The sequence below is a fragment of the Lepidothrix coronata genome, unplaced genomic scaffold, assembly GCF_001604755.1.
Source record: "Lepidothrix coronata isolate B3197 unplaced genomic scaffold, Lepidothrix_coronata-1.0 Scaffold0, whole genome shotgun sequence".
Taxonomy (NCBI): Eukaryota; Metazoa; Chordata; class Aves; order Passeriformes; family Pipridae; genus Lepidothrix; species Lepidothrix coronata.
Genome location: NW_016690180.1, coordinates 1,882,863 through 1,906,221, shown reverse-complemented (window position 1 = coordinate 1,906,221; position 23,359 = coordinate 1,882,863). Strand labels below are relative to the sequence as shown.

General features: G+C 36.7%; 1 protein-coding gene across 5 annotated transcripts; it reads right to left on the bottom strand.

Moving 5' to 3' along the window:
* Positions 1-5,872: 5,872 nt before the first annotated feature.
* LOC108496781 (coagulation factor XI-like) lies at positions 5,873-23,183 on the bottom strand. Of its 5 annotated transcripts, XM_017813854.1 has the most exons (15): positions 22,881-23,140; positions 22,250-22,308; positions 19,658-19,820; positions 18,898-19,004; positions 17,237-17,396; positions 16,579-16,688; positions 13,029-13,188; positions 12,162-12,271; positions 11,923-12,082; positions 11,679-11,794; positions 11,132-11,306; positions 9,381-9,556; positions 8,979-9,074; positions 7,563-7,702; positions 5,873-6,217 (listed from the first exon to the last, which is right to left on the bottom strand). In XM_017813854.1, the coding sequence occupies exons 1-15, from the start codon at positions 22,886-22,888 to the stop codon at positions 6,062-6,064; spliced, it is 1,896 nt and encodes a 631-aa protein (XP_017669343.1). In that variant the 5' UTR covers positions 22,889-23,140; the 3' UTR covers positions 5,873-6,061. The 5 variants fall into 5 exon arrangements, with proteins under 5 accessions (XP_017669343.1, XP_017669506.1, XP_017669423.1 ...); XM_017814017.1 differs by lacking the exon at positions 19,658-19,820 and having other exon boundaries at positions 22,881-22,896; XM_017814177.1 differs by lacking the exons at positions 5,873-6,217; positions 7,563-7,702 and adding an exon at positions 8,333-8,499 and having other exon boundaries at positions 22,881-23,183.
* Positions 23,184-23,359: the final 176 nt, after the last annotated feature.

The window sequence follows — 23,359 nt, the reverse complement described above, 5'->3', positions numbered from 1 at the left end:
CCGTTCTGCCTATCTTAAAGTTTTGAACTCTTTGAAGTCCGAAGTTTTGGATTATGTGGACTCATTCCACATTAATCGTGTGTCTTATTAACTGTTCACCCCAGTTCTTCCAACAACAGAGTTCAGAAAATTAGTTGCATTCGGTGAGTTTTATTTCATCAAGTCATCTGTCAAAACAACCAAATCTGAGGAAGCCCAGAAGAGAGAAGCAGCTTTAAAGCTGTCATTCCTTTGTCCTTCCCCTTCTACACTTTCACCCCGAGCCCCACGGGATGTCACCACTCCTCCCTCTTTCACTAGTCACATTGGGTGATGTGTTGAGTATATTTTGTTTCCTACTCAACATGCTGGGCACAAGTTCAAAACCAAGACACTCATGCCTAAAGTTCTTAATAGTGAACCATGCACAGGAAAGGGGAATCAGAGCACAGAAACACAGAAGCTTCACAAATGTTAGGGATGGTGTTTCCTTAAGAAGCACCTTGCCATAAGCAGCACTCAACCAACAGGAATCATTTAAAAAGTGATGCTGTACTAGGGACATGAATGCAGTAAACTTCAGAGAGGCTACATCACCCATTAATACCTCAGAACAGAGATTTCTTCAAATTCCTATGATAATTAAAATAATACCACTCTTCAAACCACTGCACATGACTTTTGAGTACAAAAATGAGCAAAGAGAGAGAGAGAGACAAAATCTACCAGATGGTAAAGTCAGTGGAAATAGAAATGGAAGTACAGATACGAGACTGAAAATTCAATCTGATACATCATGTAGAGCAGCAAATCATAGCAGAGTTGTGTGGCAATAAACTCAGATCTGAACAGAGGACAGTCATGTTAGGGTAGCCTGAATTTCAGACAACTCTACAACTTCCTAGCACAGAAGAACTTCCTGCACCATACCACATTAATTTTCAGGTCCTGGGGTATGATCTAGGTGCTCCATCATGTTTTCAGTCCCAGATGCCCAGATGAGTATCTACTGTTTAGGCTGGTCTTTCTTCAACTTGCACTGATTCTTATTTTGTTTGTTCCAACTCACTTTAACTTCACACTTTAACTGTAGTTCCTACCAGCTCCCTTTAATCTCTTCTTGCATGCTTTGTGCATATAGTCCTCTTCCTCTATCATTCTTACTCCCCGCCCACACTTCTCTAACTTTTACAAATAAGCCAGTCAACAAAATGTAGGAACTGACAACATTGGATAACATCACATTGTGATGGGATGAGTATCAGAAACATTAAGGGTAACTACAGAAAATTTAAAATAAACAAAAAAAAAGCAAAAAAAAAAACCAAAAACCACCAACCACCACCAACAACAACAAAACAACTCCCCCCTCCTTGTTTTCTATTTTCATGGCAAGTAGTACAGGAAATACTAAAATTATAATGCAGGAAAAATTCTTTGAGTCGGTGATAAGGAAACATTTTGTGATGATACAGACCTTTGAGCACTAAAATAGCTTGTACATGGTGATTGTAGAACCTCTGTTCCCAGAGGCTAGAGAAACTCTCGTCATGAATGATATAGGCATTCTTGACTGTGCACAAGTGCAGGATGGTGCACTAGTTAATCTCTAAACATCTTCTCAAGATGCTATGATCCTATGAAAATTAAGAAACACTAAAAAGATGCAAAAAAACCTGTTTTACATCTCTGCTGCACAACTCATGAAAAATTTCTTATAATATGCAACACTCCACAGTAATTCTAATACATCTATACATATCCATAATGTGATTTACAACACAAGGACCACAGGAAAAACAATCAATTTGCTACTTCAGAAAATGCTTCGCTATAAATATGTAGTATTTTATATTTGCTATTATTGTTCAGAGGTAAAATAATGTTGCCTTCTGTTTGAAGTGGAAATGCAATTTTAATGAATTATAATACAGATATTTAATTTTTAAAAAATGATCTAGCAATAGTTTTCCAAATAATCCTTTATATATACTGGAAATTAGGCAGAGAATAAGAATTCATAGTTCTCCTACTATGAGAAATGCCACCATGAATTATTTTAATTCCATCCAGTTTCTTATTTTTCAGCATCTGAGATGCATTTCTCATCACAGCAGAATAATAATTTGTCACAGAATAAATTAGACTTACACTAAAAGCTTATGCCAAATTGTTCCACTCCCCTCCAATTCCCAATGGGTGTACTTGGAGATCTCTCTACATCTTCATGGTAAGAATTTTTAATTCTCCCAACAAGAAATAATGAGACACCTCATATCTTATTATTCACAGCTCAGGTCACTTTCAAGAAGTCGTACTTCAGCCTCAGATATTAGGCAAAGCACCAGCAGTGGTAGGAAACACTGCATTGCCAGTTTAATGGGAAACTGGTTTTGTTTGGTTTACAATTTTATTAAAAATGACTACAGAGAAGGCTATTACAAGTTAAAGAGTCCACTTGAGTACCAACACAGTATGCCTTCCTTTATGATGAACTAATTGCTCTCCAGACTATCACAGCACATATAAACTCTTTCATTTGTGCCTGAATGAGACTGCAAATTTCTGGGATCAGGGATCTTATTTGCACAAAAAATCAGGGCACTCTACTGCTGCCATTCACTACATCAATAGTAGCACTTGCCCCTTACAAGATTTCTGTGCTTTATTGACTTTCAGCACCACCAGAAAATCAAAATAACAACTAAAGCACTGATGTTTATGTTCTGTCCCAACATAAACAGAAGCAGATGTAAAGTATAAGCCCAGGCGTTTCTTTAATGAGATTGAGTTTTGTGCTTGTTGGCTTTTTAAAAATTATTTTTCCCCAGGGAGGTAGAGGAGAAGGGAGAATAAATAAAGGTCATAAACAGCCTCTCATTTAGTGCAAGTTACCAGTTATGGCTACCAGAAATCCCAAGCAACATAATACTTAATAATACCAATGCATTTCTATCTGTGAGTCTAAAGGTCTCAATGAATGACATATTATGCACGTATATAAATTCACAGAAAGGTCAGACATTCCCTCATGTAGTTTATCTTCAGTAAAGTCAAAAGGACTTCATATAGCCACTAGGAACTCCTGCATTCTCTATGTCTCTATTCTAGTACTCACTTTTAGCTATCAGGAATTTGTTATAGATGGACAGACAACTAATGCAAAATGTCATTGAAGAATATCTGCTCTCGGTGAAAATATATAGTAATAAGATATTTTATCAGATCAACAGCTGCTCATCAAGGATGTATGCAGTCACTGAGATCCCTTATCCTTTCCACAAAAACAGTTAAGCTTCCTTTGGCACGTTGCCATCACCTGGTATACCTCTCAGAAACAAAACGTGGAGCTCTAGAGGTCTACAGAGCACTGCTGAGCTGCCATTCCTCTTTTTTACTTCAATAGTTACAACCCGGAAAGTTGTTGTGGAAAACAAACAAACAGACAAACAAAAATAAAAAAGAAAAGCACATGCTTTTTTTGTGCATTTGAAAAAGAAGCTGATAATAGCATTATTATGAGAAAGTATTAAGGGTTATCAGATTGACATTGCACATGCTCTTTAGCAAATACACAGCTTGAGTATGGCAGACAAGTATTTCAGGCAGTCTTCTGATGATTCTTCTTTAGAGAGTTTCAGCCTCTGTTTTCCTACTGAAGCAATTCCTTTTTTCCTTCAGTAACTCTTTTCCAGCTGTCTTCACTCCTTCCCCTTGAGGACAGAACTATACTTGAATGCCAGGAATCTTTCTTTTTTTTTCCCCGTTTTCTGTTTTTTCCTACTCTTTCTCAGTCTGTTACTAAAGTCTCTAGGTTTTTGACAGCGTGTCTGAGGTTTGCTGATATTTTAAACCATCTGTGGATTAAACACAGCATGAAAAGGACATCAGCCCCCACCTTTATCTCCTGCTCTGTTTCTGCAATCTTGGCAAAAACCCCAGCACAGTGATATGCCTCCCCTCTCATCCTCGATCCAATTCCCCCAACACATACTAGACTTTGCCTGTTGGCACTCTGAACATCTACAAACCTGCACAGGGACACACAAAGCATGAGACCTTGAGAACTGTGCAACCCCAGCAACACAAGCCTCTGTCACCAGGAGTCCACTGTGGGTCAGAGGGAAGGCAGCACCTTCCTTTTCTCAGATATGCCTGCAGCAGCATCATGCCCTCTCCCCTCCTTTTAAATCTGGACTGGTTTTATCCCTTCTTTGAATTCTAATTCTTTAAAAATAAACAAACTAAATCAACTCCTCAGCCTTTGAACAGAGCTTTGGGATTTCAGGTTTGTTGACTGCAGTCAGCTTAGCACTGCACACCCTGAGAAGCACTCTGACTTTAGGGCCTCTTCGGATGCTCAAGCACAGAGCGTAAGATTGTAGTTGTGCAATTACATTATTTTCCTCAGTATTATTTACAAATAAAGCATAAAAAAATAAACATAAAAGTAATTTTCAGCAGCTTAATTGTTTTCTCCCATAAATATTATGTTTAATTTCTAATTTTCATGACCTCATTTACTTGCAAAGACACTCCTGCTGTTTACCTCCCAGTGTGGTGTCTGGAACATATTTTCAGCAATTAAGGTAATGTAGATTATTAGGAAACAAGCTCATAAAGTTTGCAAATACAGTGCTGTGTTCTCCGCTCTCCTTTCTGATGCAGTGTGAAATGCTGCCTCTTACTATGAGAAAGTAATAGATTTCACTGCTGTCTCTCACACTAGTGTTAATTTTAGCCATGAAACATATCTGCTACCTGACATGGAGTAACAAGAAATGATAAAAGAAAAAAAAAAACAGATATGATAAAATGATAAAGTCATTTGTTTAATCACGGAGAGCTAGGGATTTGGAAAATAAAAATATATTGTGCTAATGATGTCTCTAAAGGGGGGGGAATCTTTTACTGATTTTCTAGATATTCTGCCTCAAAAGAAAGAGACCCACATTATCATTCTTATCACAAAATTTTCCACAGAAACTAGAGTAAGGTAAGTGAAAGACAGAGCATTGGGAGGAATGGGTTAAAAGCAGAAGACTGTTGAGTAGGACTGTAAGTACAACCAAGAGACCTTTCAGCTGGGAATGCAAAAATTCTGGAAAGTAGTAATGTAGAAAAACATATATGTCTACTCCTGTTTACCTTCTGAGGGCCTTGAGAACATCTGTGTATAGATAACACAGGTGTTTGGTAGACTTGGAGGGACTCTAAGGGACATACTAAGTTCCTTGCCTTGGTCCAGAGAAGATCAAAGTACAGTGAAGATCACAGTACGATGGCAAATCACGCACGCATGAACCCTTGGTAGACCACTGGGAACAGCAGGATGGGGATCTTGTAGCATGAACTGCCTTAATGGCATCCGCAGCCACCCAGGTACGTCTGCCCAGGTACTGCTTTGGGGATCCTCTGGCTAACAAGGTAATAGAATAAAGGTAATCCATTGCATTTCAGCCACGGATCTATGATTGTTCCCTCTGCCTGACTGTGCTGACTCACACACAGCACTATTACCTTCTTTACAAAATCATTACTGAAGAGCTTGCCAAGACCTCTGGTTTTGTTTTCTTGGTTAGTACTGCTACTTTTTTGGCTAATTCCCTAAGGAAACAAGGTTTATGCAAATGTATAGGCATCTCTCTGTCTCAGCTTCGCTTCTCTCAGCCCCTTAGTAAGTTTGTAAGTTGTTTGCCCATTTTAGCCCCATTCAGACAACGGAGGGAAATGCCCACTGCTGTGTTCAAACCTCTTAAGTTAGTAGTTCCCAGCTCCCAGGTCCATATATGTACTACAACCTCATACACTCCTCTTTTAAGCTAGCAAGCTCAGAAGAAATTCATGGTTCAGCCATATTTTTTTTCTGTCAAATAAGTGACCACAGAGTTTATTTTTATTACTGCTTTTTATTTAGTAATAGGAAAAATCATTCAATCCTGCTTTTCTGCTTTTTAAATCAAGCCTTTTACACTCCGGGCTAACAAGAAACACCATTTAAAAAACACTGATATGTTTCATCATGTTGCTCTTAGGGTTGTTATTCCACAACATCACTTTGAGCGAGTCAGTAATGCTCATGCTACGTAGTTTTTCCTAGAATCCAATCTGAATATTCAGCAACTTTGGTGTAGACTCCCGGCTGCCAGGGGCGAGCGCACCCTTCGCCCCAGCTGGTGATGCCCACCAGATACCACACCTCCTCATGCCTGCATGACAGTGGCCCTCCCGAATCTCCCTGTGTCACAGGAGAAAAAGAAAGAGCATGCAAGGAAGAGCCCTCATCAGTATTTCTATCTCAAAGAAAGCCTCGAATAAAATCAGCATAATTCAGTGTTAACACAAGCATAACTGCCTAGATTTCAATCCCTTTCGCTTAATGTATGTAGCAGGTTTTCTGATTTTTTTGTAAATTGATTTCTAAATACTTTCTAGTCATTACAAATAATTTCTACTTACCATGAAAGTTCAAAACTAGTAGCTTTTTTTCCCCCTTACTTATCTGCATGCAGTGATTTAAAACCCAATGAAGACTATGTGTGCAAGTAAGAAAAACAGTAAATTTGGCAATGTTTTCTCTTATGGCTTTTTTTTTAGTATGCAAATCTCAGTTCTCTATATGGTTTATCTCGTTTCAGTGACTTTCCCCATCAGGATAAAACACTTCTCTGTTTTCTTTTCCTATTCCTAACCCATCTTTCTGAACATAAGGTTCTTCAGTGTAGCTGTTGTAAGTTGTTAAGACAATAGCAAGTGTGTTATTTTTATAAAACAGCATCTCCATCTTCTGGTACACTGTATCAGATAAAGAAAGCATAATTGGCATAGGGGAAATTTTTATTCCTAATTACTCAATATCAATCATAGTAATAGTAACATTTTAACACAAAAATATTAACTGTTAAATGTTTACAGTGAAAACTGTATTTGGTAGAGAATTTAATCTTAATAATCAGAATACTTTCTTCTTGTATAAATTAGCTCAGAATATTTAAACTGATGGAAGTGCATGAGTTTACACTTGAGGAGAGAATTTAGCTCACTGAACTCACACTGTTGTGACATTTCCAATTCTAATAACGAACAGAGCAGTTTGCACAGGTTGTTTTTAGCCTTCTATTGGCCATGCATTTTAATAGCATTGCTAGCACCCTCCCTTCTGGTTTGTACAGGTGGATGCTTTAAAATAAGCTTTCAAGTACTGTATTTCATGTCTAGAAATAAAACACTACATAGGAAGTCTGCTTTTATTGGAGAAATGCCTTGAGATGCTATACTTGCTCTCTTTGCATTTCTGATAGTCTGAAGGAATACTGTTTTATTCCATAAATGGTTGAGCTATCTATATATATGCACACTCAGAGTTTCCTAGAATCTATCCCTAAAGGTTTCAATGTGACATAAGAAATATTTTCCACATACCTTGATTTTCAGTGCTTCTGATAAGGAAAAGTGACAAGTTAATCAACAGCTCTACCGATAACCATGCTTTTCAAATAGCAATTAAAAATAATTACAGTATTCAATTATATATTTGAAAAAATGGTTAGAATATATAGCTACACACTATTGTTTTTCATTACCTTACAAGCATCCCTTCCACCTTCATCATAGCCAGCACAGATGACTTTGTCACCTATTCTGCGCTTCCGGTACCTTGCCTGGCATTCCTCTGTTGACATGAGGGGAATGGGAGCCTTCTGAAGAATATCTTGTACTCGACCTATGTAAAAGGCAATATGAGCAGAGAAAAGTTAAAATTAAACTTCCCCATAAACTGATATTACGAAGTGGGAGGTCACTGCTTCTAGAGTGTTGATAGATGACACCAATTTTCCTTTCTTTGTGTTACAAGCAATGTGAATTGTCTTCTAACTTGAATGTTTTTATAATGCCATTTTCTTTCTTATGACTGGACAAGCTTCAAAAATTCTTTGTGATTTGCAAGGAATCCTCATATGTGTATGGCTCTCAGGACATTGGCCCTCGCAGCATTGCCATTAGTATGCTTTTAGTAACTGTTATTTCCTAGTAAAGTGTTGCAATAACTTTGGAATCTCCCAGTTGCCAAATCTATGCTCCTCTATGTCCTAGTACAGGATGGAGAAACTTGCACATAGAATAAATAAGACTATTTGAGAGCAGCCTTTTCTTAGAAATTAACAGAAGAAATTTGTCTATACAATATCTGCTAGATTTCATTGAACTCTAACCTTCAAACAGCTGTATAAAGGAAAAGATACTCTTTAAATAGGTATTTATCCACATAAACATATAAAGATGACACATAAAAATATAAATAAGTAGACAGATGTAAAACCATACTTTGATAATAAGGAGCTTTTTGGCTTACCTCCATATAAAATCAGAGAAGCTCAAATCTCATCACTATCAAAACTCAAGTAATTGGCATTGTTTATAATTAATCTTGAGAATAATAAAAGCAACATACTTCAATCTCCGATTTCCAAAGTCATATGAATATAATCACATCAAAAAAAAGCATGGACTATGTGCAGGCTGTAATTCAAAACAGTTCAATGATAAGTTTGCTGTCTTTTTTCAGCTAGGACCATGAAAAGGGGTGTGCATTCCAGATATATACTGGATTTTACCAGTAGATTAAGCTGGAATATAAGGAAAAATATTTGAGAGCTGGACAGGATATATTTAAAGTTGAATTCTCACATAGTTCAAATTAATGAATTGAACAATTTATAAAATTAATTCTTGTGTCAGAGCATGGAGTTATTTAATGACAATTTCTTATGTCTTTAATTTATGTTTTCTGATGTCTTAATAGAAATAGATTCTAATTAAGAATTGTATTACAGTGCTGGTTTCTAATTAAGAATTATATTACAGTGTTGGCTAGAAGCAACAATGGTACCTAAGAATAGAGCAGAATTTTATTTTTTTAAAAAAGGGGGTTTGGGTTTTTTCAAACACATGAATTTTACAAATACAAGAACTCACTGTTTAAAAATATTTTTCTGTACCTTTTTCCTTTCTGTAACCCCATCCAATTACCCAACAGTCAGTATAAAATATGTTAGTGTCTTCTTTTGATGGCAGGCAAATAGGTAGTTGAAGATCTAAAATACAATTAAAAGTATTAGTTTGACCAGCAGAGACAACTACAACAATAAGGCAAATAGGGTCAAATAAGACCCCTGATGATAGACTCCAGGTTATGCTTTGTCCCTTATACTATATATCATTCCCATCACATAAATAAAAGCCACCCATTTTCTTTTCAAAATCAACAAAATGAGATCCTCCTCAAACCCCTCTAACTGCATATTAAAGGAAGCCAGCCCAGGTGTCATGCACTGCCATAGCAATGCCAGCCCTGTGTCATCCTGCACATTTTCAGACTTCCTCTGCGATACACTACATACCAGTAAAATTCATAGGCTTAGCAAGTTTCATTAAAGCAATGTCATATCCAGCCTGTGCGTATTTATACTGAGGGTGAACAATAATCTCTTCCACTCTGAAGAAAGGTGTATCCTCATTTATTTCTGATTGTTTTAAAATACCAGCATAAACACGCCAACTGTTGGGATTCGCAAGACTGAGGGAAAAAGACAAACAGTCAGCCTGTGGCTAAAAAGTCTAACGCAAGCCCTGAAGTAGTTAATGTGATTCTTTCAATTCATTCCAACACGATTTTTCTAGTAAGGAAAATAGGGTTGGTAATATAAATTCAAGTAGTCTATTCTGACACTTATTAGTTGGGAAAATGACACTAGCCATGTAAATACAGATTAGAAAGTGTAATACCATAGACATATACGAAAGGTTTCAGCTAATCTTTATTATTCTAACTTTATTTTCAGTAAGTTTAAGGATATCTCATTGTGACATTCTACCTACCATTAAGGAAACCCAGAAGTTTTGGTACATGCAATGAAGAAGATGCAAAAAGTGTCTTAAATAAACTCCAACATTTTTGAAGATTTTATATATGAATTCATAAATATTAGTTGGGTTTTAAAAATTCCAATTAAAAAAGTCTATTTTTATCGCTATTTTGCAAGTATATATTCTCCCTTTGCCTTTTACAATAATGGTAACTTCTACACTGGATAGTAGGTAAAGGATATTTTTATATAGAGTTTTTTAGAAAGTTTACCCACTTTATAAAAGTTTGCCAGTGGAGGCAAAATAATGGTAATACTATTCCATGAGAAAAAAAATAATGAGAAGCATACTACACTGCATCAGTAAAAATGCTCAATTTTGGATCATGATACTGGGTCAACATTCTCTTCTTTGAAGCCTTTTATCCATTACCTGTACTTTTTCTCCCATCAGACTGCATTGTAGACTTCCATTTCATTTTGTAAATGGCAGGATAAGCTATTTTACAGGTGCTGACAATCTAACAAAGGAAATGGATCAACTACATGACAATTAAATCAGCCCTTCACAATGTAAACAATTTCACAACCCATATCTGATGGTAATTTTATTAACAATAGAGACTATATGCATCAGTTTAGTACTGACTGCTTTAAATCTGAAAATCTCCATTAAAAATAGGGTATTAATTCACTGGTTTATAAAATTTGGGGGATTAAAAACTGTTAAAATAAACCAAGACAATTGTGTTCTTGATGCTTCATGTAATGCTCAGGTACCAGCAGCAGCCTAACTGGACTCAGAGATTCACGGTGCATCCTGGTCAAAAAGGTTACACTGCTGAGAACTCTGCTGCTGAAACTATCAGACTAGTGGTACGGAAAAATCTCTGAGATAACTTATTTGAAATTTATGAAATGAAATAACTCAGCTACAGATTTTTCTTGATAGATTATATGGTATTACAATAAGAAAAAGCTCATATCTCATTAGAGTGTCTAAGGTTCTGTAAATATCTGTTGTCTGCTTTACAATTTTATCTTCTAGATTCATTAAAATAATTTAGCATCAGCAGTACAATACTATGTTACAAAGGGACAATGTATGGAGTTCCAGCTACTTTAAGAAGATGAACAGTCTACCTGAAAAGTTCACCTTTTGGTTACATTAAAACCATTTGTTTTATTCTAATTATCATTGTTATTATCCTGAAAGGTAGATCTCAATTTATCTGACGCATGACTAAATTTTTGGGTTTATGTGTACATTTACATTTAGGTCTCACCTGGTGACACAGTGAGCAGCTGTGAGAATCCACTGGTTGCTGATGATAGAGCCCCCGCACAGATGTCTCTGACGAGACAACTTCACGTGCAAGCTGACCTGCCATGGCCATTCCCCAGGGGAAGAGTCTGTCCCTCCAACGATCCTAATAGTTCTTGCAGAATGCTGCATACACACTACAGAAATAATTCAAAACTGAGCTTAGGGACAACTTGCACTCACCAAAGAAAAATGACGATGAGACTACTGCTGATCTCTGAATAAGGACCATCTATTGAGAAGAAGGTGAGACATGATACATTCTAATCCCTTTAGGATTTACGATCATAAAGCCTATTTAAACCAAATTCACAGTGCTACTGCTGGTGTTTACAATGTGCAGACCTGGCTGACTTCACTTTTTCAGAACACTCCAGCTTCACAAGGTGACCCATTGGGACAGTGCAACCAATTCAGTGCAACCACTTTAAAAAAAAAAAAAATGTTTGGCCTCCTATACTGAAATCAGCGAAGCACTGGCTTTCTTGCATGAAAGAAGTTTTACTTACCAGTACTGGCTTTTTTTTTACATAATCTTAGTGAGTATCCAGAGATCCTTCCTGGCCCATGCACTATTTTCACTGGAGATCCATCTGAGGACATTCTTAGGTGACACTCACATTTTCTGTCAATGAATTAATGCAAAGACTTCGTTTGTACTTTTTTAATGCAGAACACTTCCATTACCCTCTCACCACATCTGCAGAATGATTATGTCAGCAATCTTTGAATATTTTAAAAAATATGTCTCACCTTTCCTCATTGCATGAATCTTGGAGGGGAAAGTAGGTAAAAAATTGGCAGCGGATCATGTCTGTGCAAACCTGCTGACAAGCTCTGTGTCCTTTAGTATAAGTGACATTTAGTTCATCTCCCAAAAAATCCATATGCGTGTAAGTGCGAGAATTGCAGGCTGTAAGAATGAGTGCAGTCCGAGCATCAGAATTAATTAATTTAATTCAAAATTAGTATTTTTATTGTAATTTGTTTACCAGGAAAAGATCTTCTGCAGTTTAGGAGACCAAAGCCTGATGCAGCATTTTCTCGTGATATAAGTGCCTCTGGTATCCCACTTGTTGATGTCTTCAGAAGGCAAAGATTTCTAAAATGAAATATTTTTTACAATAACTAAATCTGTTATCACATCCTAAAAGTAATTGTGTAGGTACTGGTAAGAGAAGTTTCTTTCTTAAATATGTTTTTTTCTCACAAGTCTCAATCTGTAAAAGTATTTCACATGAAAATGCATTCACTAAGTTCTCTAGTTCACACTTAATTGAGGTAGGTTTCATAATACTGTGAAATGGCATATAACTGCGCTACTAAAGGTTATACAGTATTTATAAATATGTAGAAGAGGTGAGTTTAGATGATGCATGCCATCTCAACTTTGCTTCTCAGCAGAATTCCTTTGAAACTTTAATCTTCTTGTTTGTGTATGAAAGAAGGAAGACAAATAGAAATATTTCTAAATTTCACTGAAAAATCTTTTCAGGTAAATACGTTTATCCTGCCTGGACACCATACGACTCTTTTGACAATGTCATAAAATTCAGCTTTAAGTCACTAAAGCACTCTGGAGGTTCACTGTATTTTTGATGACCTTTTGAGATTAAGACCAGATATGCAACCACAATACAAAAGCCCTTACCGTATTAGAAAACAGATGAAATGCGCACAGGAAATTATAAACTTATGAAAAAAAAAAAAAACATAAAAAGCTGTGTTTTACTGCAAATAGCATTTTAACATAAAATTCCTCAAATTTCAGAAATTAGTGTTTAAAAAAGAGACTTTCATTTTAAAAAATAAATTTTAAAAAATCTACATAGATAATTACATTTGATTGTCATATTCACCTTTGGGATTCTATTTCCCATTTCCTGGTAAAGAATGTAAAGAACAAGCACTTTGGAAAATACGTGCAAATAGTTTGGCAGACAGAAATATCAGGAGTGAAAAAACTTGTAATATTAATTCCTGAAAACTCTTGATCATCAAAAATGTCCATTTGACAATCTGTATAAAACAAGAACAAAATGTAAAAAATCCAAAGACTTTGTTATGTCATCAGAATACTGAGATTTATAAATTATTCATTTCTATCTTTATTCCGATTTCCCTTCCGTGATTGATAAGATGGAAAGATAACACAACATTTTAACCAAAAACTGTTTCTCAAGAACATTTTTGAATATGTAAACTCACAGAGAGCACTACTGAGGAGGGATAATGTTCATACAGAGAAAAAGAGAAATTATGTGATACAGTACAGATTTGCTAATCTAATAGGGAAAGCTTTAAATTAATTTTAAATGGGTATATCTAACAGGATCATGGGAAAACTAGAGGAAAAATAATAGAATGATCCTCTTAATACTTTAGCTTCTACTGTTTGAAAAGCAGGCAGAATAAGTAGGACTTCTGTATATTCTGCCCTCTGACATGACCAAAATAGCACAACAGAGGCTTGGCAGGATAATTCACACAACCAGACTATGGATATAGAAGTTACAGGAAGTAGTAGCATGTTTAGAAAGAAATTAATGAGTTGCCTTCTCCAGAGACATACTTCCAGTCCTAGTTAGAATACTAATGCAAGAATAAAAAGAGAAAAAAAGGAAGCACCAGCACAGAGGATGTTTCTTGAACCTATTAAGATGTAAAGATGGTAAAAATAGTGAAATGATCCAAAAGACAGGACTTGGTGGCAGCAGAAAACTTCAGCTGTTGAGAAAGTACAGCAACCAAGTCAACACTACCTGGTTTGTTATAGATATACATACTGGAACAACTTACCAGAAAATAGAAAAAAAAAAAAAAAGGGAGAGGTAGAGCTTAATATGACTCCTATTAATTTCATGAGGTTTTCAAAAAACATAAGCATGAAGGGACAACAACACTGGGCAGTAATTACACAATAAGAACAGTAAGAAAATAAAATCAGCAATCTAGAAAATAAGTCAATTAACTCTGACAATTAGTGGATAACATCCCTTGTTAAGTGGAAATAGTGTTCAAGAAATGGACAGTTTCTAAAGAAAATTATATTTAAAGCACAACTGTGTATCTGAAAGTTTGGGAAGCTAACTCATGATCTAAAGGATCACGTTCAGTGATCATTTGTTCAATATGAAATGACCCCAAGGAAGGCACCTTGCAAAGGGCAGAAATACAGAAATATTGCTATAATAGTATGTGTGCGTAAGGACAAAGTCGGAAAGGCAAAGGCATAAAATGAATGGCCACATAGGAAAGAATAAACTAAATAAAGTCAGAAAAATACTAGAACAAATATTCAAATAAACCCATTTCATATATTTACAAAACAACAAGGCAGAAGATGGTACTGAGTTTTTATGACTACATTTGACAAATCTCCATCTGGACAGGTACAGCTGATCTGTCTTGGATTAGGACAGTTGACCTCCTTAGATGACCTCTTGATCCAACAGCACTATTTAGGCTTCTATGACCACATAATTTATTTCTTCTCTCTCTCTGCTCTTGCTTCACTCAAAAGACACAGAGAGTAAGGAAAGACATGTAGGAACACGATTGACTTTCACGTGCTGTTGTAGTTTAACCCTAGAGAGCAATCAAGCCCCACACAGCCACTCGCTCACTCCCGCACCAGTAAGACTGAGGGGAGAATCAGAAGGGTAAAAGCTAGAAAACTCGTGATTTGAGATAAAGACAGTATAATAGGGAAAAGCCACACTGGGTGCCAAAAAGAACTGTGATGGGTTGACCTTGGCTGGATGCCCACCAACTTGCTCTATCACTCCCCCTTCACAGCTGGACAGGGGAGAGAAAATAAGATGGAAAATGACTCGTAGGTTTAGACAAGGTGGTTTACTAAAGCAGAAGGAAAAGTTTGTGCGTGCACAAGCAAGAGAAGAAACCCAGTAATTTTATTCTCTTCTTCCTACCAGCAAGGGATGTTCAGCCACTTCCCAGGAAGCAGGGCTTCAGCACGTGTAGCGGTTGCTCAGAAAGGCAAACATTGTACATAACAAATGTCCCTCCCTTTCTCCTCCTCTTCTTAGCTTTTTTATCTCAGCTGACATCATATGGTATGAAATATCCATTTGGTTAATTTGGGTCAGCTGGCCTGGTTGTGTCCTCTCCCAGGATCTTGCCCACACCCAGCCCCTTGATGGGGAGGTGGAGAATGTTGGAGAGACAGTGCTGATGCTGTGCCAGCCTTGCCCAGCAGTAGCCAAAACACTGGTGTGTTATCAACACCTTTCTAGCTACCAATGCAAAGCACAGCACTGTGAGGGCTGCTGTGGGAAAACGAACTCCATCTCAGCCAGACACAATATGCATGCTTTCAGAAATTCAGATTATTTGTGATGGATCATTACAACCATGGAATCACTGTCGTAAACCATAAATGTCTTTGATGAAGTCTCATATAGCTTTTCATTTACTTTTTTTACTTAAAATTCTATTGTTTGCAGATATGCTACAGTCCCCCAATTCTTCTCAAAGTTTGTGAGTAGGACCCCCCTGAGTACTGTGATTTTTCTTCTAATCATAAATGAATGTCTTTCTAGTATATCTTAAAGCAAGAGTTTGGCAAAAATAAAAAATATTGCCTCTATTCTATCCCGTACGCCTAGGGAGGGAATAGCTACATTGTTTTCTTCTCTTTACAAAACTTTTTTTTCCTTCTTTTATTCTTTACAGTTAATTTTTCATGAACGGTCTTAATTGTTAAGATCTGAACAAAATTGATTTTTTCAATAGCTTCCAAAGATTATTCCTACAGTAGGATTAGCAGAGTCTGAAGAAAATCTATTGATATAGAAAAAAAATATATTGATATAGTCTCTACAAAATGCGATTTATATGGGAAAACTAGATTATCTGTGAGCTACAGAAGGTATAATTCACACTGTTTGATTTTAGACTCTTGAGACTTTTGCCTTGGTAATGATTGCAGGAAAAAGCACAGACTTTGTGTTTTCATACAAATCACCCACAAAATGCATAATATATCCCTTCATATTAGCCAGCTGTATTAGAAAGCTGCAGGGTTTCATTTAAAATTTTCAAGTGCATACAGAGTACAGAAACAGAATTTAGAAAGCTTTATATTCCTTTCTGATTTTTGACTTTGATATGCATGATACAAAAATAACATACAATTTCATCAAGCTAATTGTATGAAAGAAATCTTTATATCTTTAAAGCAGGCTACTGTTTCTGTAAGATAAATGATAACATGGAAAAATTAAAAAGAGATGAACCTCCTTTGTGCCTTACAAACTACATTTGTAAGAATAAGATTATATCAGAATTATTCTACATAATGAAACATTTATACATGTCAGTGATAGACCACATTTCGTCATCCATAACCCTCAAAACTAAACTGAATCAGAGATTTTAAATAGTTACCTAATTCAGAAAGCTGGCATGGCTTTAAAGAGAATCCAGACACAACCTCATCAAGCACCTTTATGTTGGTTGGAGTTCCAACACTGGTATGTTTCAAGAAGCATTTTTTACTGAATGATAAAGAATAAAGAAAGTGGTAAGAAAACAGGCCTTCTTCCTTGGACTAAACCATCCTCCTGGATCTATAATTCCTATCATGGTGCATGGTCCAACCCCCAGAAAAGGCTTCAAATGATGAACAGAGCTAGCTAAACAACGTTTAACTTGCAAATTTGAGCAGATCAAGAGCTCAAAAATACGCTTCATAAAAACTAAATAATTTCTCTGGCTGCTCTGATGATGCTATTTTCAGAACAATAAGCAGAACAAGATTTAACAGAGCAATAATGTTGCACACGTATCAATATAATTTGCATTTCTATATCTCCAGATGATTTTAAATTTTTTCAGTGCAATAATAATCAAGTTTGTCTTTCTCACCAATGAACAAATGAAAGCTAACTGACTAAAGATATTTCCCTACCTGTAAGTGTGAATAAACATTGCAAGGAGGAATAAAATTAATATCCTTGAGTAATTCTTGCACCATAGACTGCTCTGAGATTTACTCTACTAAAGCACAGTGCTGTCCAAGGAAATGGATCCAACCTGTATTTACCAAAAGCTTGCATTGTGAAATGTTTCAGAGGCATATGTAAAAAAATGGCAATGCTTGTCATTGGTACATCTTTTTTGACACTCTTGATAGCTGTCAGCCGTAGCAATATCATAAATCTTCCCTTCCATATCCAGTCCTACATGGACATCTGGGCTGCAAGCTGTGAAGAAAGAGAGACCAAGTTCTGAAAATGTACTTCTATTCTTTACCCCATCCCGTACCTCAAATTGCCCAGAAGATAGTTTGTATAACACAGCCCTCATAATCCACATTCTACATCCCACACTCACTTCAGTTACATCACACTTCATACATACTTCTAGTACTAAATTAGAAACATAGGCTTAGCGTAGTATCACATGGCAAACTGTCAGACTTTGACAGTGCCTCTGCCTACATGAGAGAGGGGCTCTAACCAATGTGGCTGACTGAGAGCAAATTGATATTCAGCAAAGCAAGAACTCGAGATTAATACTAAAACATACTTTCCCAGTTCCAAATTCACAGAGCAGTTTAAACGGCAAATTCTGTCCTTATAAGCAACAAACATCTCCCATTTGAGCCAGAATATTTAATTTACACTTCACAGAGGGAGAATTGGGACTGTGGAGTTTGAAATGCAGGTCATTGAGTTCTCTTCAAAGAACATGAGTCAGCCAAAGATTGGAGCCATTTTAAAATATATATGGAAAGATTTTCACTTTAGTTACATTAGTCTGATTCTAGAGTAACTATAGTGATATTAATTAGTCTAAATAGCATAAAGAATAACATCCCACTGAAATCTCTTCTTCTGGGTCAAAGCTACTCAGAAATATAAGCACGACAGGATATTGGCAGGAAAGGGCTTTTAAAAGACCTGACTGCTCTGAAAGGCAAGTGGCAAACTAAAGCAAGCACAACTTATTTTATAATAGCTGCAATGGAGAACTCACATAAAAACCCATTTAGTCCTGCCACATTGAGGTGCTATACCAACAAAACTAAAGAACTAGCCTGACATCCATAAGACACTATTTGTCCTCGTAGACAGGAAATGAATATTATTCCTTATTCTCCTTTTCTAAAGTACCATGCTATGCTTAAAGCTCCTTTTGATGACATCATTATTACAGTGCAAGTTTAAAGCCTATCTAAAACAAGAAATTTAATAGGCTTTAAATATGCTAACTCAAAGACACGGCATGCTGAAATCAAGACTTCATGTATAGCACACATACATTAAAAGATGCAGCTGCTAATAAATTACTACACAGAATCATGAAGGTACGAACATCACATTGTGACAATACACTTCTTTGCTGGACATCTGCACCTCAGAGTTATAAAACAGGGCCACACATGCCATATGAGCAGCAGGAGTGGAATTGTAGTAGTAAAATAATCTTTAGAACTGGAGTCAGCAGCTAAAGCTTGCATTCCCATCTGCCTCTAGCAAATGAAACAGTCACGTCATCTGGGGAGCCTCAGTGGTGGATAGCTGAAGGCTAAAACCAGAGGAGTTTTTGTCACTTGTGTTTGAAAGCAATCTGGCAAAGACCATACAAATCACTGCTTGGTTACTTCCCTGATTCTATTACTCTTTACAAAATGCTAATTTTTTAACAGCTCCCACCCAATACACAGCATAAAGTACATGCATGTGAATAACAGTATCTTACCACTGATTTGGATGTTACACTGTTTTAAGGAATGTCCAGAGATAGCTCCTTCCATATCCACTTTCGGCAGCGTTTCTGTATCACTGTCTTTTAAATAGCAGGAAAACCTGTGTTTTAAAATGCAGCAATTCATGGCTTTTACAGTACAACACAGACTTTCATAATTGTTTCTCAGGTGAAATGCAGGCTCTCCAACATCCCCCAATATTAAAACATTGACATGTATAATTGGAAGAAAAATAGGGTAGAGACACATATGCTTTTTTGGCACTGGTGGCAGATGACAATACTTTGTGTACGTGGGAGCTCCAAGAGGTCTCAATAAAGCGAGAAGCAGAGCCCAGGGTTTGGACAACAGAAGTGCACTGGGCATACAACCTCATTCTCTCAGGCTAAAGAAGTTCTTAATTGTGAGAAAAATATGCTAAATAGAGAGGGTGGGGAACAGTATAGGGGACCACTGGAGATGTGAAATTACATTGTCTCTGAACAATAAATCTGTGGCACAAAGGAGGGAGTGCAGAGTCACTTCTGTTTCCTTGAAAGGGTCGGTATGTGAGTGTGAAAAATTGGGTATTGTCAAATTTAACCTTCTGAATTCAAGCAATTAGTCTAAGATCTCAGTTTTAGAGATACATGACACAGTGTTCCATGGCAACCCTGTACCTTTCCCCGCGTGCCTGTGTTCTGTCAAAATGTTACCAAGTTTCTAAATTATCACAGCAGGCTAGCAAAATAGACATGTACATGAACATCCTACCTTTTTGCAGGATCTTTAGTCCATGTTGCTGGCAAATAGGTGAAGAACAGACAGGTAGGATGGTAAGTACACACTATTTGGCAGTAATTGGCACTCGGTGTATAAAACGTAGTGAGGTCTCCACCTTGGAAGTATGTATTTTCATAGATCTGAGTCACACATTCTGATGCAGAATAACAAAACATGTCAATTATTAAAGATGGGAGCATGCAGTTCAGCAGTAGAGGATGAAGCCACTGCTCCTCTTTGTCATGGACCTGGCTTTTAAGAAAGTCTGTTGGCAGGAAAAGTGGGTAAGGGGGGTGAGTAGCACAGTTCCTCTGAGAGTCTCATCTTTGCTCTCCAGCAGAAATAAAACTCCCTCGGATGTCTCCCCCCATTCCCTGCCTCATACCCAATGCTGGAGCAGGGCAGCTTGAGCCAAGACAGAAACCCAAGCAGCAGGATAGGCCATATCTGCATGGCAGATAGGGAAAGTACCATCTCATGGCAGATCTCAGGAGTAGCAGAAGCCTCTTCGGAGAGAGACCACCATTATGAGGAAAACGAGGAGGAGGAAATGCAGAGACCAAAAAGATTTAGTAACTTTTATGTAAAGACAGTCCTATTTTGTCCAGTGATGCTCTGAGGCCAGAGTCCCAGGCGGTGCCACTGTACACAGCCTCAATGACTCAGAGCATTTCATAAACCTTCTGCTCCCTCACACTTCACCTTGAACCCCCCAACTTGCTTTACAATGAAGAAAATACTGTTTCAGGAGTAGCATCTCACAATGGTCCAGAATAAAAATGAGCTCAACTACGACCATGCATCTGCAGGAATATTGAACTCTGAATGACCTACTGAACTCTGTAATGACAACCACTCACACTCCAGAGCCATGCAACAAAGGTACCTAAGCAGCAACCTGCTCCCATCTTTCAAAATGAAGGCACTTGTAAGGTCTCCATGTTAAAACACACAAGAGAGCTGTCTTTGCACAGAAGACCACTATCTTCTTGAATTTGCCCTCCAAAAGAAGTAGCAAACCAGCAAGTATGCCAATTTTTATTCCTGTATCTACAAAAGTGCTTTTTCTCAGCTAAAAGATAAAGAGAAAATAATGTAATTTTGCAGACTGGGAGGAAAACCTAAGTGAAAACATTTTATCTACTGGTTTAATCTGTTACTACAGAGCAATCATAATGTATGAAACACTATTTAAAATGAAAAGAAATAGAACTATCATATTGGACTTTATAGTTCTAAAATATTACAAGTGGATTTTATTTGTTAATGTGATTATAAACTCTGCATAGGCAATTCTATGTTTCCTGCACATAAGTAAAATATATACTTAAAAAAAAAAGAAAAGGAAAAAGCAAGGAATTATTAGACAATGTGCTAGATATCCTAATATTTTTCAAAGCTGAATTTCTTATTAATAAAAATTTGTACTTTATAAATATCCATATTTTTCTGGTATGTATACTTCCAAGATACTTCTCTAAAAATTGGTAATTATTGTTCTCAGTAGAGTTTCTTCGCCCAACTTTGTCATTAACAGAAAAGAATACTCTAAGTGTTTGCTGTATCAGATATTTGGGATCTTATTTATCTTCTTCTAGTGTAAATTAACACACAAAAATTTTATTTATGCTGTAAAACTATGCACCATGTAGAACCATGCCAGTTCTGAACACGTTAATTTAATAAAAACGTTTTCTAGCCCTCAGAAATTTTCCAAGATTTTAGTTTTGCTGAGATTTAAAGCCAGGAAAAATATTTTCTTAAATAATACTACATTTATCAAACAGATTTTGCTAAAAAGCTGTTACCTAACTGTTGTCTGAGAAAACAGATAATACATTACCGAACTTAACTTCTGTTAGGCCTTAGTTATAACTTATCAGCAAAAGGAATTTCAGAGAAATATAATGCAATTTTTGTAGTTTAACTTTTGCTAACTGAACAAAGTAAATCATTAACACAGACTGAAAAAAATGTACAATTATCAATTTTCCACAGTACCAAGAGAATTCTAAAAACCATTTACAACAAAACAACTGGTTTTGGAGTTATTCACTGTTATTGCAATAGTCTTTCAAGCACAGTGGTACACAGGTGTTACACAGATAATTTTCACATGAGTAATTTCACACAAAGGCAACGTGTGAGTATGACTGAACTTGGTGGGATTTGCTTATTTAAAAAAAATAAAAAAGGATGATTGTTCTGAAGCTCAGCTGGTGTCTCACAGTGAGGCTGCCCATCAGTCCTGCCTCCTACCTGAGGGCAGCATCTGGGGAAAGGTCTGAGGCTCCTTTGCAGCCAGGAAGAGGCAGATAGTGATAGCTCACCCAGCACTGCCAGACTGAGCCTACAGCAGCCAGCACACATTACTGCAATGGGGGTGGCAGGACAGTATCAGTAAAGCCCCATTAGAAAGTTCCATGTCAGATAATAGGGTTATGCGAGTTACCCAAACTTAACTAAGCACAACTCAGCAGAATCAAAACAGCTCTCTCAGGACCAGACTGTAGTTATCATCTCCCCACCTATAAGAGTTGTGTTACTCTGTGTGTCAATCTCAGAAATTATAGATTCACTTACCACTGTAAACCGAAGCAAGTAAGAAAATGAAATTAAAAGTCCGATAAATCCAAATCATCCTAAAAACCACAAAATTATTATTTAGGATGTGTTAAATAAAGGGTGTATAACTAGTTTTATAAGGCACCACAAAGCATAACACTGATTTACAATTGTACTGTTTCACCATTAATTCAATATTACTTTGAAATTTACAAATTACAGCTGTGATATACAGTTTTGGTATATCTAAAGTAGCATGGAAGAGTAACAAAAGTTATCCCTTTACTTATGCTTGTAAGAAGCAATAAAGCTTATAAGCACTTCAAGAATTTCTACTTTTTTTAACAGCAGAATATTTATTCTTGCTTAGACTGGGAGCAATATTACATTGAAATGATATTACTAATCCTGACTCTCCTGATAGTTTAGTAGATACTGTTATCCCCATAGCAAACAAATGACTCACACTCACTTCTTCTGGTATATGCTATATGAATTCTAAACCCTTTCTTTTCACATGCAACAACTTAAGCTATGAAATAGTCAAATAAATTAACCACACAACACAAGTCATAAATATTTCAACATACACTGTCTTGCTGCTATGAAAACCTTTCACTGAATACCAGTTTCAATAACAATTACATACCTGAACATACAGTAGGTCTGGATGCATGGGTAAGGTTTATGCTCTACTAAAAAAAAAAAAAAAGAAGTCCACACTTCGTGTTAAATATTACTGTGCCTGCAATGCTAACTTATCTTTAATATTTACTTTGAACGGGTACCTTACCTTTTCTGTCGATAGCTACTGACCTTGGGACCCATTTTCAGAACATCCATCATCCACACTGCACTGAAATAGATGTTCTGGTTTTACACCAGCTGAGCATCTGCCTCTTTCATAGCATTTTAAATAAAAGGCAAATCTCTAATTCAGAACAGTCAGAGTATCTGCTGCTAGCACAGGAACCCACATAAACAAGGAACCAGAGCTGACTCAAGAACAAATCCTGACCCAGGGGAGCTGGAGTGGGGGAATCCACATGAAATTAGTCAGACTAGTAACTCAGACCCAAGTAAACAACACCATTATGAAACTACAGCAGCTGAGGACAGAATCATCAC